Genomic DNA, 17,857 nt, shown 5'->3' on the forward strand with positions numbered 1-17,857 from the left:
ACTGACGTCCTGCTGGACATACCTCGCAGCACGTTGAAGGGAAGATACCGTTATGAATGAAGAAATCTTATATGTCTCGTCCTTCAGCCAACTTTCAACGCCCTTTGCGACTGCACCTGTCGCTTAAATGGCGTTCGCTGACGTCACTGTAGCTGCTATGTTGGTGCACTGCGTGCACGGGGAAAGCCTGCGAACTTACCTTATCTTCAGCCCTTACTTCAAGTAGCTCTCGGAAGGCTGAGAGCAGTGCACGACAAAACATTTCACCATCTTCCCGTAGGGAAACCCTGAGTAGTATGCGAAGCAGCCATGGGGTCGACTCAAGTTCCCGTCAGTTTTCAGTTCAATCACGGCGTTGCGGGAGGAGAATGATGGGAGCGGAGCGCGGGCGCGCGTCATTTATACCGCGGAGCTACAGTGGCGCCCCCAGTGGAGTATGCAGCGGCTACCGTCACGTCTGTAACCCTAAGCTGCTTCGCATTATCGCGCGCGGAGCTTCAGGTGTTGCCATTCGTTGCGCAATAACGGAAAGGAGGAGAGGAGAGGAGGAATGCCTCGCATATTACTCAGGGTTCCCCTACGGGAAGATGACGACGGTGGTTGAACACGAAGCTACCTCGTGATGGATTCTTTGGTTGGCCAATCCTTAGAGGCATCCTGCCACAATCATCATCAGCGGTGCCTGGCGAGGCATGCGCAGTGGGGGTGTGGACGCCACACAACGGCGCCCACACAACAGCGGAGGGAACAGCCTCGACCATAAGCTGCTTCGCATCTAAAAGCGGCGGTGGCGTCATGGACAAGCGATGTACAGTAAACAAAAGCGCGTGCTATGGAGCGCCTGGCGATATGGAACGCTTCGGTCCTCAAAGACACGCAAAGACACGGGATGTCTACAGCAAATTAAAGCGACATGTGGGGGATGAGTTCGCTAATTAAGCCAACTAATAACAGGGGCTAAATGCATAACTTTTTGGGGAGCTAAATGGGTTGGGTAATTGATGTGCAAAACTGTGATTGACATTGCGAACTTGTATGGAGGTTAATATGAGGGTTGTCGGTAAAATAGTCCCGGCGAAAGAGAAAAAATATGTAAATTTTAGCCGTGAAAATACCACCCCGAGAGAAACCACAAGTGTACAAATGCTCCAACACGTCCAAACAGGTGCGCGCTTTGTGAGGAGTCATCGCAAAGCATGAAACAAAGGAAATCATGTGTTTGTCTTCAAAGGGGCCATGCAGACAAAGTACAAGTCTGTGTTATTCAACAAATTCGGTGTTTTGAAGTGTCTCCAGTGCTTTTCCAGCAGCAAACGATACTTTATTCACTAAGAAATTATTCAATTTAAGTTAACGTTTTGATTCTCCCGCCAAATCTTTTGTTTCGTGACGTATGCGATGACGTCACCACTACAGGTCTTCAAACGATTTTGAGTGCGCTGTTTAGTCTTCAGCGGACTGCGGAACACCTTCGTTACCATCAGTCCTTCTAGATGGCGCCACCATACTGCGCAGGACTTCTGTCTGCCTTTACTTTGTGACCAAATACACTTCGCTTGTTTTTGTTAAGGTAGGTAGTTTAGTGAAACATGGTTATACAAACAGGGTCACGTAAGAAAATGTCGCTTGACCCAATCGGCCAGTGTCGTGTGAGACAACCCCAAAGCGCCTACTCCTGGGCACACATAACAAGCATAGTGCGTGCAGAAACAACAGCAGTACGCACCGGCGCTTCTATGTTTGCGTGAACGTTCGTAACTTTCATTGTTTACCAAACCATTCTTACTGCTATAAAATGAATATGCGTCACATTTGATGCAAAAGAACTCGTTCTGAAAGCTTATAAACCCCGAATAACTTGCGTTTGCTTTTGCCGGCCGCAGTCAATCCCACAGCTGTGTATATTACGCCATAGGTTCTAGTGCGGGGAAGGAGCTAGTGAGTCGCATGGCTATTACCTTTTTGCCTAATTACATAGCTTATTTGAGCAAGTCTTACGTTAAAAGTGGTGTCAGTATGATTCTAACCAGGCAATCTTTCGAATGAACATCACTTGTGTTCTGTCTGCATGACCCCTTTAGCACATCGTCACTTACGCTTTCGCCTTCAAATCATGCGTAACATATGAGACCCTGTGAATTTTTTTGTCGGGGCTTTTAAATATTTTGTGTAGAGTAGGCGCTCATGGGACAGAAAAATTCCTAAAGCACGTAAATGCGCTCACGAAAGCCTAACGATTATTGAAATTAGGCGGTTTGAAGCTCCGCAGCTAGGCCTGGGCTATGAGACGCACCATACTGGAGGGCTCCGGATTAATTTTGACCACATGGGGATCTTTAATTATCAACGACTTCTCACTGCATCATAGGGTTGGCGATTCTTTCTTCACTTGCGTTTCTGCGTCTTCTATGCAAATTACTGTGACAGACAAGCTTGCCAAAATTCACGCGGCCGCTTCCCCACATTCAGTGCTCCCCGCGGGTGTCTGTTACACTCGCATGCCATCACGTGTAATCATCACACCACTGTGGGTAGTTTATTTCTCGCTCCAATTAAACCTTTCGTATGCCGACAAGTTTCGACGAAATATCGACTAGCACACCCGACACTTCTACGAACCAACTGTTTTATGGTGGTTAGGGCTCATGGTGACGTATAGGCGACAGCACAATACACGCAGACGTGAGCCGAAACATAGATTTCAGACGGGTACATGCTTTCTGCTGTGTGTTAGCACCCATCTGCCGTGGTGTACAGTAGTCAATACGTTCTTGCTAATTGAATTTCAGATGAAAGCACAAATGCCAAAATATCCTGCACAGAAGATCTCGGATCCCGCCAGGACGACTCAACCGGGAAACGCAATTTTATTTGTTACAAATAGTGGTTACATAACACAATTGTTGGCAGCTGGAGTCCCAGGAGAGAAAGAACAACATATAAATGTAGGGCTTTCACGAGACCTGTTTCCGTTGCTGTGTAACATAGAAGAAAAATCAGTCCGTCCCTGCCCTCAGATACTCTTGACAACACTGCTGGTATAAGGTAAGTACATGGTAAACAAAGGTACAAACTGTTTTCAAATCAACTGCACTGTCAATGGAAAAATATACAAGAAAACATATTCACATCAGCCAAATTCTCTTTTCCACATAGTTAGTGTATGCCCTCCCACCCTCTCCCCAAACCGAATCCTTACAACTCTCCCGAGCTCTGGAGGCGCGACCTCTACAGCTTATGCCTGTGCACCCAGCTTCGACTGGTGGTGCGTGCTGTAGCGGCTGGCAAGGCATATGGGGTCCTGGACTGAGGACGTCACCTCCTGATGAGTCCACGCAACTTTTTCCCACAATAAAGATGTTTATCCTGCTCCTCGTATACGTTCACGTACAAGTTCTTCCCATCCAGGAAACGTGCAAGCTCGAATCGCGCTTAAAAAGAATTCCTTCGTGCAATTATGGAACTGCATATCGTTTATTGGTTGGAAGGAGTGCTTAACTTGGAAGAAAATGGCATGAACTTTGTTTTTCGGCACTCATTTCCATTTGGCACACGCGACACCATTCAGCTAGGGTGGTTCAATCGTTTTGTAAAACTGGCTACGTCGTCAGGGGTGGTGATCTGCCTAAAAATTATAGTCATCGGCGACATCCCTAATGTCAAAGTTATATTGGTCCCAGCATCTTTAACACACGCACGCGCACACGCACGCACACACGCACGCGCGCACGCACACGCACGCACACACACACACACACGCACGCACGCACGCACACACACACACACACACGCACGCACGCACGCACGCACGCACGCACACACACACACACACACACGTACACACACGCACGCACACACACACACACACACGTACACACACATATATATATATTAGATCATTACTTGCTGGCATCTAAATCTCGTGCTCTGTTTCGAGGCTGCTGGATGTTGCAGCGTCCATCAGAGAGTGGTCTTGACCGCAACCAATCCTTGCACGTCTGTGCTGCGTATTATTTCGCCACTCACGAACTTCCACAGCTGGTCCGATCCTATGGGTAGGCTGATGCCTTTCTCGCCACATCCTCGCGGACCCGCCGCGGTGGCTCAGTGGCTAAGGCGTTGTGCGGCTGAGCACGAGGACGCGGGTTCGATTACAGGCCGCGGCAGCAGCTTTTCTGATGGAGGCGAAAAGCAAAAACGCCCGTGTGTTGCGAGATTTCTGCGCACGATAAAGATCCCCAGGTGGTCAAAATTAATCCGGAGCCCTCCACTACGGCGCGCCTCATGGTCTGCGTTGCGTCGGTGCATTAAACCCTACAATCAATGAATCAGAACGAAGAACGCATCCTTCAAAACAATCGCTAGGTATCTAAGCTGCAGAGACCGAAACTCTGCATACGCCTGGTCATGGCCCGCGTTCAACACAAAAATAAAGTATAATGTTCCTTCGTGGGAAAGATGGAAAAACGTACGAGTATCTCGTCGCTGTCCCTGGCGAACGTGAGGATCCACCCGGTGAGCTCGCCTTGCTCCGGCTTTAAAAGTTCGCAACATGGCATTTATCGCGCGTTCCTGGTACTCCATGCCAACCGTGCTTAGCACGCTCTGTGTCAATGGCAATGCTAGCTCGGTGTGGCAGCGGAACTGGCTGTCTACCGCTCCTTTTGTTATCCACCAGTAATGGTACTTCATCACCACCCTTCCTGTTCCTTCCACTTTAGCCGCTTCCATTTTACAACTCGTGTAAACGGCGGCGGGAGTCATGGGCCCCGTCCAGATGGCGTCCGACGGTCGCATCGGCAGAGGATGCCGGTTGCAAGACGCGCTCCAATTTCGCATCTGCCCCTCCAATGTCAACAACGGAGCGCATACAGCGCCACCGCAACCACTAGCTCTTTCGTTCCCTGTACTGCCGCTCTACGGACGGATAGACGGCGAACATTTCTGCCCCCATCTTTGCGAGCTGACAATTACGGTGAAACGTTCCGGCTAGCGCAACGTGGTTTCCTGCTTGCGAGCCAACTTTTAATGTACTGAAGATTTGCCCCACCAAAGTGGAATGCCTTAAGGGCGCTACTTATACCGCTAGCATTTGCTACACAATACGGTCTACATCAATAGCACACCCCAATGGTTGTTCAAGGAACCAACTGACTAGTCAGACTCGACTTGAGCGTAAGGCGTGACGGTATGGCATATGGGTTTGACGGGCCAATGAGCGTAACAGATTGCACATATGGCCCCACTTGTGGCTTCCCTAAAAATCTTCCATTCATATATATCCACTGTTGAGGCGTGCAGTGATAGGGTATGCACAGGTGTTCTGGCGAAGGGTGAACGAGGGAAACTGCACCGCCGCTGCCGCCATGAAATGCTCGGCAGGTATAGGCTAGGAAGCGCTGGCCGAAGTGTTACTTTCGCGTGGGGCGACCACGTATTTTGTGATTGGACTCCCGATAGCAGGCATTCGAAGAACACTATCAGGCCTCACCACAGAAGCGGCAATACAAATGAGTACGGCGACGTTCATAGGACCCATTGAGATTTGTGTCGTTTGACGCGACTGCACCTTGTACCCGTAAAATTTGAGCGTGTGCGTGGCGGTTTCACCACAGTAAAATACCGCTCCACGCATCGTTACACGTGAGTGTACAGACTCAAATATTTAGCGTCCTGATATTTTACGTGTGTGCATATACATCATCATTTGTGAGTTACGCACTCCCGTACTTTTCACTGCTTGATACGCAAGGAATTTCGCAAAATTTGCTTTTGAAGACGGGTAACTAACTAAACACTTTGGAAAACTAATCAGTACTGAAAGCAAAAATGGACTGGTGTAATTTCTTCAGAAATAACGGTTAAGGATAAGAGCGCATTTTGAGATTTCACCGTATAATATTGAAGTACATTACGCGAAATAGAACAAGTAGATGAGGAAATTCTGTGCGTCACTGCAGTTGAATGCTGAGGTACAAATTTTCGTGTGGATGAACCCGTGCTCCTCAACGTATACCCACTTGACATTCACCGCCCATAGCCCAAAGCCCGACACAGTGGCGCCAGTTTCTGCGATCCTGTGTAACCATAAATGATCACTGAAAATTTCACGTCTTTCACGGGCTTCATAGAGTGTGTAAGATACAGTGTGAGCTCCTTCCGAAAGGCCACTCCAGATGAACGTTCCATCTCCCATCACGCAGGTAGAATGCAAAACATGGGCACGCTACGCCTCCTCCATATTTGATCAGCTGGCAAACCGACCTATTGTTGCATTTAAATGTATGCTGCCGCTCGGCTCACTGCCACGGTTGCCAGCATTCCTTCTGGTGGGCCACAAATGGATTGTAGATCTAAAAATTCTAATTTAGAATGCACTAGGACGCAATCAGGAAAACCGTATCCGGTTAAGGGCTTTTAAGTTATATCCTCTTATTTGGGATAGAAAATATTCTCTACAAAATTGGTTGTCTGTGCCTTCAAGAAGAAACAGCCTAGTAGATGATGAGCACAGCTGAGCGCACCTTCTGAGCAAGCGATTAGCCTCGATCTATTTGCAATGAAAATCGCCGCTTGCGCACGCTAGTTAAAGATTTGGGAGACTGTACGCGCGTCGTCAGTGCTGTGCGTCTGTTGAATCAAGCAACCTCAAGATGATTTGCTGTGTATAAACGCAACGATCGGCCGGTCGAGTCATGGTGTATCACATGAGCGTCAGGAATAAAGCGACAATGGGAGTTCGAGACCATCGTCGCCGTTTGCCGGCGAAAAATTTCTGAAACGGACACTTCGGGCGTTTGGGGTAAATTTTTGCCCCAAATTTATGCTTAATTCATTTACAAAAACCAATGTCCGCAAATTTTTATTTCATTTTCAGTTCTAATGTAAATTGAACTTGTGTCCACGGAAGTGCTGCTAAGGATACTTTCTTATATGAGAACGGCGTTAGGCACATACGCACATTGAATGTTATCCCTCACTCTTGAAGGCACAATCGCGTGACAGTTACTTATAACAAAGAACTGGGCGGCTGACTTTTTATGAAAGCCAACAGAAGCGACATTTCGCCCAACCACTTCCGATGTGTGCAGGACGCTGAATGTTGCGCGGTATACCTGAAGGCATTAGCAAGGTACTTTTGCTGCTCTACGTGCCAGCAGATTGTAGTGGAGACTGCACTGCTCTTTCACGGACGCCCCAAGAACATTCCTGGTACCTGCACTTGCGTCGCAGGTTTGTCCAATCGTTACACAGGGTGTAGCATCAGCATGCCTCATGAAGAGCAATAGTTCCTGTAGGAACTTCTTCCTCTTCGTACATAGCAGAAGACGCTGATCATCATCATCTTCACCAGCACGGACCGAGCGGTGGCACGCGCTCGCGCTCCACGCGACCCTGTTCCATTAAAGCCCTCATTCTCATCAGACGTGCGCTCTCGGCTCTCTCTCGGCGGCTTGGCAGCCGGAGGACCTCGAGGTCCATTACAGTTCCGTTTATAAGCATTTGGCTGTGGAGCCTGTGCCTATACGTACCTGCAACTGCATACGTCACCTACTCGTTCTGCAGTAAATTTGCACCCCAGTGCACGGAATTTTCAACAAGTCAGCTCACCCATTACCACTGCTCCACGGCGTCAGAGTACCTGTTCCAAAAAAGTGAGCGCACTTCATCCATGTCCAGGTTAAGGTATAGTAGCTGTATAGTGCAAAAAGAGCAACACTTCATTTCATCAAGAACACTATACGTGTTAAGTTTATTTTGTGAATATAAAGAAAAACTAAACGATCGAGCAACGAACAAGCAACAAGCGCGTGGGTGGTGTGACCGGCAGTCAATACGCGTGCTCCTGCGGGGGCCGTCTTCCCAGGTTCACATACGCCGGCGCCGCAGTAGAGGACAAGCTGAGGCCGTTACAGGTGCAGCGCCTAGCGCAGCAGGAGGCGTCGCGAGTTGAGCACACCGACCTCCTTCTTGACGGCCTCGAGCCTCGAGTAGCGGCCTCCCTCGCAGTCCTCGGTGTCGTCGCACTGGACGTCGAACATGGCGGCGCACATGCCGTGGTGCTCCAGCTGACGAATCTGCGGGTAGACACACGTTCCTAGCATTCTGTCGGCTGGCTGTAGCGGAGCGAGCTCAGAAGGGCATCGTCACAATGCGCGGGTTTCGTCTGTGCGGTAACCGTTATGTGATGGAATCGACGCATACGAATTAGCGGCACTGTAAACCGACTACCTTGTCTTTTGTACCCCTGTGAAGCCGCGTGGGCTAGATTGAGAACATTACCGGCATACAGCGTTTGGTTGAGACTGTTGTATGTCACCTTGCCCTTCTTTTCGCGTTAACGGGAGAATTTTAGATGAGGTTTGGCGATATTTGTCTCCGGTGTTACCATTCGCGACATGTTTTGATGGCACTCGGTAAGGCCGTATTTGGCGTTGAAAAATTCGTCTTGGATTCATGCAACAAGTGCGCGGGAGGCAAAGTTTTTATACACATGACGCAACCTATGCTCTTAGGAAATTTATTTAGAAGATCATAGTATTACTTTACCACTCGTCAGAATTGATATTAGTTGTAGCAGGATGTGTGTTGTTTTGTTTTCGGAGGGTCATCAGGGTTCAAGAAATCCCACACCGACGAAAATTTCATCTTCAGCGGGGGGGAGGAGGGGGGGGGGGGTGTCACCATGCACATTACAAAACTTTTTAAACGGAACAAGAGGTGCATTAATTCGCATCTTGGAGAGAATGGAGAGGTCATACAAAAAGCGTGGTTTTAAGCTCAATGAAACGTGTAACTGCTATTAGACTAACGAGTAAACATTCCTAACTCTGTCGGGTGAGTTCAGGGCAAACTTTCGTATTGCGCCAATTATGGTTAGGTTTTAGGCAAAGCTAGCCCCTTCATAAATCTTCTCAGCTCAATGTATGTTTTGATGTAGGTCTCACTGAAGGTTAACTAAAAGTACATAAACGGTCGATACATGGCGAACCTTGGGGACAGGTATATCATTACGAATGCTGTTAATAGAGCATTGTCAATTCAACTTCTCTTTCTGAGGTTCCATTCCTCATAGAGTATATGAATCTTTAGTACCCATACATAGCTAGGCCCTAACTTCCCATAGAAAGAACAGAGTGCGCATATTCGTCGCGAGCACTACAATTGCGTTATGAATGAACTCCAATTTTTAATTTACTGCTGTAAGTATATATTAAGACAGAAACAAAAAGAATAGTTCATGTAATCGAAATGTGAAAATGGGCGAGAACGTAACAGTGCTGGACAGGGTTCCGTTTTCGCTGAGAAAGACAAGAATGTAGATCATGGTCTGAAGAACTGAAATTTAGTTAGAAAGATTGCATTTTTATGCAACGCAAGCCCTTCCGTCCGTTCATCCGTCCACCCGTTCGTTCATCCGCCTGTCCGTTAGTTCGTCTGTCCGTCGGTAAGCCACGAAGACCTCAACCTCAATTTTATTCCATTTGATCTACAATTCATGATGCCATATAGGCGCTACAAATCCCAAGGGCAGAGCAAACTTTTGATGTGTTATGCTACTGTGAAATTACAGTGTTGCTTGCCGCAGTTCAACATTTTCTATTAGAATCGACAATTGTTGTTCGAACTGACATTCGACGTTTGTCGCTAGAAGGCAGTGTATACACAATAAAAAACTCCCATTGCGAATCACAGATTTTATAGCCACCCGCTTCTATCAGTTCTCTCGAAATTGACAACCAGACATGGACCAAAGAGTGCCGAAAGTTGCCGTTTATACGCAGTACTTGATCCAGAGGAATACGTGTTAGTAGTATGGTCGAAAGAAGAGGAAATTATCCCGATCCACTAAACAGAGATCTGCTTAGTACCAAAGGTCCGTAATAGGATGTTTCTTTCAAAAATTCCGCATGAGACGGCAAAGAGCGCTTACCGCCCGAAACTTGTCAGCCGAAATCGTACTCTTCGTCGAGCTGGTTTTTAAGTGCGAGCGCACCGCGGATGCACCTAACTACACCCGTATTTCCGCCCTTTAGTTGAAAAAGAAAAAAAAAACCTTGACAGGAGTTATTTGTCCAAGATTATCGAAATAGAAAAAAAATAGAGCGGCTGACGATGCCGCCCGATCACTCCAGATGGTAAAACCAATCGGTATATATGGGACCTCGACAGCGCCACTTTTCGGCCGTAGAAAACGCATTGCAACACGGATCGGAAACACTTATAACTCCGAGTGCGCAGCGTTTAGATGGCGTGTGTGGAAAGAATGCTACTAATTTGGTTCCACCTAATTAAATCCCTTTCTTGCCACTCATACTGCCTGTTTTGGAACGCCAGTAGAGCTGCAGTAATACGCACGATGAGAAAATGAACATCTCGTTTTTGCGAAATCCTTGAAAAAAGCTGAGAACATTAGGTGGGGAGGTTTGAATTCGTAGGTTAGCCGCCCGACGTGTGTCATGTCAGCAAATAAAGAACCTAGCAATCCCGCTAAATCAATTTGCATGATTCAAAACATTACGTAACGAGTGCTGAGCTCTAAAAATAAAAATGTCAGACTGATTGCTCGCGAACTGATCGCGCCGACGCATACCACAACCAACCTGGGATCTTTGCGCGTGTGAATGACGAAGTCCCCAGTTCGAAAAGAGGTGAAGGCAGCTAGGTCGATTTTATTCAAGATCCCCGAGCTGTGCATCCAAGTCTTTGTTTAACCAAAATAAACGCCAAGTGGTCACTACTGTACCGAAAGCGCAACGTAGTAAAACTGGTGGTCGAGACAAGCATTCAAACTATCTAACCCTCAATTGTCATTATTCAGCCACCGAAAGCTACACATATAGCTAACCCGTTCAAACATAAAAATTGTAGTTTAATAAATTTGCAAGCTTCCAACTCATTTCCGAAGAATGGAATGGGATTATCAAACTGGGTAAGATACGACCACAGGGAAGCGTGCACACACACTGAAATGTTTTTATATTATACAAGTTTTGCGCGCCGGACAAATTTGTCGTCGTAGTTGTTGCACGCTGTTTTGTTTGGGTGGTTTTATTGTGTTATTTCTAAATAGTTTTATTACTCCGTGGCAGCTCACGCTGCGTGATTGAAAGCGCTATAGGCAGTCAGAGGCTAGATAAAGAAATCAGAACTACGGTGGCCACCCGGAAATGTGAATAACGAATCGAATACACTTGTTGAGGGTTAACAATTATGGCATATTTTTTTCTCGTTTATAGTGTACTGAAAACAACAGTTTTTCGGGCATAGGTGCGATATTGCGCCTGCAGTTCGGATGGTAGCCCAACACGTGGGTGGTTTTTTTATCCTATGATTAGGGCCGCAATATCACCTGGATTTGGAGACCAGGAATGCAGTTTAAATTATTCTTGAGCACAGTTCTGTCCGTATGTAACATTTCAAAGTGTGATTTTTTAGCTTTCCGTTAACGGTTGCCACTACTCAAAAAGATTGTCAGAATTTGAATTTTCGGGGTCGTTGAGGAGACAGGAGAGGGTACACAAATAGTTAAAATAGTTGTTTCTTGGCATGGGCAATCAATCAATCAATCAATCAATCAATCAATCAATCAATCAATCAATCAATCAATCAATCAATCAATCAATCAATCAATCAATCAATCACGAATTAGTTTAACGTTGGCACCAGCAAAAATGTCATGGCGTGCGTAGCAAAGTTCCCTCTGCATTAACTTTTCCTCTCGATACATCTTCCTGGGTAGGTCATTCACCCGTGGCTAGTACGTCTTGACCACCGCACAAGTTTATTGGTTGGCCTGCCTATGGTTTTGTATGCATGTTGTTTAAGAGGCGATTTTTTTTTGTAGTAGAAGGACTTATAGGACATTTCATAGATTGAAACTTGAGTAAAGTAAAGAGAAAACTTCCAAGATTTCGCGAGAAAAATTTGGCTTTTTTACATTTTGGTGACTACGAGTTTATGGAAGTTCCTGTGACTGCGAAGAAAAGGTATGACCCAGCGGAAACACCAGTGACACAAGATGGTTATAAGCGCAGATCTAAATTTAACGGACATTGAATTACTACGGCAGACAAGTTTGATTGGACCAGCCTAATTAAGATATTCCTTTAGCTTTTAGGTTATGGCAACTCGCCCCTTTTGTGCTGTGTTTTGAAGTGGGTAAACGCAGCTTATCGCGGGTTTCGTGTCCGCGTGAATAAACCAAATTGATCTATGAGTTGGTTTATTCTTTAGTTTACGAGAAAAGGCATTTTGGAAAGAAATCCGTGAAGTGGAATCATGCTACCCTCAGCGTAATGACGACGATGCCAAGCTTTCTCGTCATAGATCCTTTCGTTTGTCAATCCCACACTGCGAGTATGCGTCAATGTGAAGGTACGCGCCACTCTTCTAGAATAACCACAGCAACTCGTGGGTGTGCACTCCGTAGGCCTAACACCGGGGTTTGTGGAGTAGGGCGTGAATCGGTACCTGCTGCTTGGCGTTCAGGGAGCAATTTTTTCAGTGGGTGCTGGTTCGATGCGCTAAACCACAAGGTGTGACGTTAGACATAACGTCCTACACCTCAAAATGGGAAGTTAAGCCTAACGTCTTGTGGCTAGAAGCCTTATGATGATGATGATGATGATGATGATGATGATTTCTATTGGTTTCCCCTTTGTATCGGGGTGATGACATGTCATCTGACCAAAAAGGACTAATATACCTATGTTTTACACTTCTGGTTCAATACTAGCGCTGCTTAGGGCAGGCACAAAAAGCTTATTAGGCACAAAATACTTTTTTTTTTCCTGTTACAGATGGTAACTGTCCTAGGCAATATTCCCCACTCTGCTTTTCGTCCACCAGCATTCTAATCTTCTTTTCGTCCCCTCGACAGCCTTGAAGTTAACTTCCTCTGTGATACCCTTAAATCCTAGGGCTTAAATCCCTTACATCACGCAGAGCAACGCCATTCACATCCTACGCCGGCCTGTGGGTCACCGCTCTCGATGTTCACCTCCCAACATGACGTTGGGCCAGTTAACGTCTCGCTGTCGCACGCCCGCGACCCCTGTTCCCTCTGCTGCACATCAACCTTTAGCGGAGGGGGCGTAACGGAGCTGTCGCCAAGGTTCGCAGGGAAGCGTTTTAGTTTTCCTATGCTTCATCCAGAAATATTGTCATGGTCACAGAAAGTTGGCTTTCCTGCAAGGCGTATTCGCGGTACAGACGCCGCCAGTGAGAACACTAAAGGTTCGCTTTAAAACACCCCTTAGTTTTACGGGAGAGTCTGGATTCGTCATCCTCTCCCGTATGCTGTTGTGAATGAAGCGACTACAAAAGCACGCGCGCAATCTGCGGTAACCGCAAGGCTAGTTCTTCCAGTGCTTAGTTGATTTCCGCCCGTAAACTCCGGTTTACAGGCGAGTGACTTCAGCCAAAACGAGACTCGAGATGGCGTGATTGTCACAACATGCACGTGTTTTCATCGAACGCCGTGTTTGTTTCATCCACGACGCGGAGACGTTCCAACTGCTTAAAAAATTTTGAGGAAGAGAAGCAAGTGCGAAGGCGACGCAACGCATACAATGGCCAGCGTCCTAAATTTAAGAATGCCGCTCTCGACGCGTCTTCAGTGGTCGACGTTAATGAACTAGTGTGCACGTTGTGTCACTGGGTTGTCTAGAGCAGTATGCAGTAAAAGAATTGAAAGTTGGCCCTGGTTGGATGCTATTCTTCACAAACACAACAGCGCAGGAACTATGCAGGACATGAACAGAACAAGACTCATCAAAGCTATCTGGGGGGCTAGTTGGTTTCTTGACATAATGAAAAAATGCGCTAACAGGACGGGACTGAGGGAAGGAAACACAAAACAGCGCAGACACAACAAGACACAACAAGACACAACAAGACAGAACAAGACACAACAAGCGCCTGCACAGTGCTTGTTGTGTGTTTGTGTTCTCGTACTGTCGCTGTTGTTCTTATGACGAACAGTATGCAGGGGATGAAAAAGCACTCAAGCACTGCTGTTTTCCGGATGTTGCCTTGCTTCGTTCCGAAGAAAGCACCGCGTGTATTACCTTGCTAAGGAGGGAATCAGTGGTGTCGTAGGCGTAGTAGATGCTGTGTTCTCCAGAAACGACGGATATGCCGTCGTCCCTGCTCTGGTCCGTATCCATCTCCGAGATGCGGTCGCACGACTGCATGGAAAAGCATTTGTGATAGGCTTTCAGGAGGCGCAGAGTCAACTGCGAAGGCTGCGTAGCTTGCGGGATACTGGGCCAATCGTGAAGTCCAACAACCTACGTCGTCATCCTAATCGATTGCCCGTCATGAAGTGCGGCACTCAACAAGGATAATAACAGGCACAACAATTTTTTAATTGTGATCAGGAACTTGTGGAATTACAGTTCGGGCCGCAATCTTGCCGGTGTTCGAAAAAAGAAGAAACACCGTACCAAATGCTTAATGCGTCCTACAACTTGTGTTTATTTTACGCGCACTGCGGAATGATTTGCCCACCAGTATTTCTTCGTGGCAACTCACAAGCTACTGCGGAATGTAGCTATCACTCACTACTCTCTTTCGTCATAGTGCATTCATTTTGGACAATAAAACGTTTGTACGGCCATCCAGCAATGCATCATGTGCCAATGAAGCCGGCAAGTACTGCAATATAATACCCAGTAACACTTTAAATGGTATTTAAAAAAAATGTTTTTCTTGCTACATTTTGCTTTCTAATAAACGGTATTGCCGATCGCAAGAAAATAGTAAATGTAAAAACAATTTGCTCCGCTCAGAGTTCTTTCACGTATACTTCGAGGTGGTAGCCCGTATGCTGGAAATTGTGCATCTTTAGACGCTCATAGACGGCCCCCGCACAACAAAAATCTATTATTCCTTTCCAGTCAAGCCCGTGAGTGCCGGGATTTCGTCCGGAGGGACACCTGGATCTATTCAGTAATTTCTTGTCCTGATGCCTTTCAGAAAAAGGCAATGCTATAGCTCGGTCACTTTTATGAATGCAAAACATTGTTTTTATTAATTAACGTCTTTTTATATGCGAGGCGCGTATTCATAAAGCAAAGCAATTATGTCCTGACGGGGCTAAATGGGATTCAAGGCGTTCGGCGGTTTTACAGCAAGGGTTCTCTGACAAATACGCCCCGCAATGCTTGTTTGAAAGGGCTTTTGCAGCAGCCGAAAAGCTAGCGCGTTTCGGCTGCTGCAAGTTGCTTCTGAGAGCGTAAGGAAAGTGTGAAAAGCTGAGAGGCCAGCAGATTTTGACAAAGTCCAGAGAAGAACGTTGCGCTAAGGCCCTATGTACCCTTCCTTGACGCTATTAAAACTATAAGAATAATAGACGTGAAATTCTAAGTCATTCATCTGAAAAGTTCTGAATCACGGCACACACAACCCAGCGGCATTTAATCAAGCTTAGTACGTGAACATCGCCGGTAGCAGCATTTGCTCTAAACCGAGTTGTTCATCATCGTTGGGAACTTGGGTGTAGTGGTGAACTCGGATGTTGTCCCATACAGAGCCATCGTGAAAAAGATCCTGGCGAACATAAACTGCTGCCTGACACTGCACCCAACCAAGAGATTCTATAAAGTCCGCTATTGAGTAATATAGTTGGAACGGCATCTTGCATATATTATGTGGGACATGGATGACCCTATGCTGTACTGTATTCGGACGCTGTCGGACTCGTGCGAATTCTATGGCAAATTTTACCAGACCACCACGACTCCTAGAAAAGAGATACAAAATTTTTGATCATGAAATAAGTCTAGGACGCCGATATTCAAGAGTTCGTGTCGTCGTGTTATGGTAGAAATTCTATGTGGGGTTCATCACGAGTTTTTGCTGTTACAGGTCCTATTCAGCGGGTATACAGGGTCACTCAACAGCTCAAACAAGTACCGTGCACCATCGGGTACTTGGTTTTTCTGCTCGCCAGCGGCTGCTGATGGTACTGGGCGTGTGAACCACGGAGTAAAACCGGAAGAAGTCCCTGTTATTAGAGCAACCAATGTGGAGTCTCGCGTCTCGCTCAAGGAGCCAAAGAGAATAACGAGAGTTGCATTAAAACATACACACAACTGACTGCAGTTTCTTCCATTATGAAGCATTAATGGCCAACTGCACTAAAAATCTCAACCTCTTGAAAGCGTTATTTCGATATAGTGTGCCTAAAAAATTCCCACCTCCCCTCGCGGGAACCCCTGTGTAGATGCGACGCATAGGCGGAGCGGCGAAGGGACCGCGTTTTATAGCGCGCATAACGTTGAGGGGACTGCGTAAGCCGGTCCCAGTCGATGACGACGTTGGCGTACTTGTAAAGCGGCGTGGACTCTAGGTGTTTGAGCCAAGCGTGGATGTTGCTTCGCCGGAGAACGGCACACCGGTTATATGCGCAGCGCGCCCGAAGGAGAGGAAACCGCGGAAGAGAGAGTACTGCACATGCGCCGGCCCCAGCGCGTCTGCCGCGGCTATGACGCAACGTGCCGCGGCTATGACGCAACACAATCCAACACAATCCACTTTAATCCAATCCAATCCAATCCAAGCCAAGCCAATCCAATCCAATGCCCCTCGCGAGAGAGTGTTCGCTATCGGCGAGGAGAGGGGGTGAGCGGCGGAAAGCGCAGCTGGCGCGGCAAGGAGAATGGGGGAGGGCTGGACAACGCCGACGACGACGACAACGACGCCGGAGGGACAAGGCGAGGGAATCAGATGCTCTGCATCTAAAAAGACAACAAGGTACAAAATATAACAGCCTAAATGCGCGGCGCAAATCACCATAAAAAATCGGAAATTTTGCAACCGAAATTGAGAAGAGCGCGGCCATTAAGGCCAGGATGAAGTGAAGTTCCAGCCGGTTTAGTCGGTGAGCGAGCGGCCTCCCGCGGCCAGCCGGCCGGAGAAAACCTGCGCGCAACGCTTCGCCCTCGCCGCAGCCCTACGACAATAGGAGAAGCGCGCCCAGCGGAACCCGACCGGTTATGACTGGCCGGAGGAAAAATCGCAGTGCCGGACTCAACATCCCTTCCGCTTCATTGCTGTTTGGGTATCCGCTGGCGGTTGCAGCGTTGCCTGCGATGGAGCTATTTTAAATGATTCCAACTAATTAACAACGCATTTCATGGGGCTACCAGTCATGTCCCTGTTGGTTTGGTGGTACGTAAAACACGTCCAAAGCAAATTCGACCGAGGTGAAATCTGAGTACAGTTGGCCTTAAATGCCTTATATACGTTCGGGTGCTCGAAAATTAATGTTAAATGGAGCTTTCATTTACTGAATATTTTAGTCAGTCACCGGTTTGCGAAGTTAGCACGTTCGTATGAGCGGATTTTTGTTGGCGCCAAGCATATATCTCAATATTTAAAAGAAATAGCTCTACCTCGTCAGGCCACAAAGTCGCAGAAAATGACGCGAAGTGGCCGCATCAGTTTGGTCCCCTCTTCGCTCCTCACCATTTCGTGGAAGTTGAAGAACTCCCCTCGGATGGCGTTGAAGGGCGTCCCTTCATGGACGATGTAGTGGGCCACGCAGAGGGTCAGCGTGTAGCACATAACCAGGTTAGGGTCCGCCTGACGCACGGCTTGCATGTCCTCCACCATTTGCTTCTGCAGCACCGGATGATAAAAAAAAATTAGCAGTGGCTTAGTTCGGCTATTCAATGATATACGTAGCGTGAGCTAAGGTTCAGATGGTTAAGCTTAGGTTTCCTGGTTGTCTGGAATTAGCTGATTATCATGCTTACTGCTGCTAAAACGATTTTCAATCCAATCCAATCCAATCCAATCCAATCCAATCCAGCCCAGTCCAGCCCAGCCCAGCCCAGCCCGGTCCAGT

The 17,857-nt window shown here is 47.2% G+C and overlaps 1 protein-coding gene across 1 annotated transcript in view; it reads right to left on the minus strand.

The window, feature by feature from the left end:
- Nucleotides 1-7,776: 7,776 nt before the first annotated feature.
- LOC144179963 (uncharacterized) overlaps nucleotides 7,777-17,857 on the minus strand; it is a 36,385-nt gene continuing 26,304 nt past the window's right edge. Inside the window, exons 15-17 of the mRNA XM_077708378.1 lie at nucleotides 17,476-17,628; nucleotides 14,073-14,192; nucleotides 7,777-8,078 (exon numbers count right to left, since the gene is read on the minus strand). Of these exons, the coding sequence (XP_077564504.1) occupies nucleotides 7,926-8,078; nucleotides 14,073-14,192; nucleotides 17,476-17,628 (426 nt within the window). The 3' untranslated portion in view covers nucleotides 7,777-7,925. The remainder of the gene's footprint in view (nucleotides 8,079-14,072; nucleotides 14,193-17,475; nucleotides 17,629-17,857) is intronic.

The sequence above is a fragment of the Haemaphysalis longicornis genome, unplaced genomic scaffold (assembly GCF_048455015.1).
Source record: "Haemaphysalis longicornis isolate Haplotype H1 unplaced genomic scaffold, Haemaphysalis longicornis Haplotype H1 scaffold_4, whole genome shotgun sequence".
Classification (NCBI taxonomy): domain Eukaryota; kingdom Metazoa; phylum Arthropoda; class Arachnida; order Ixodida; family Ixodidae; genus Haemaphysalis; species Haemaphysalis longicornis.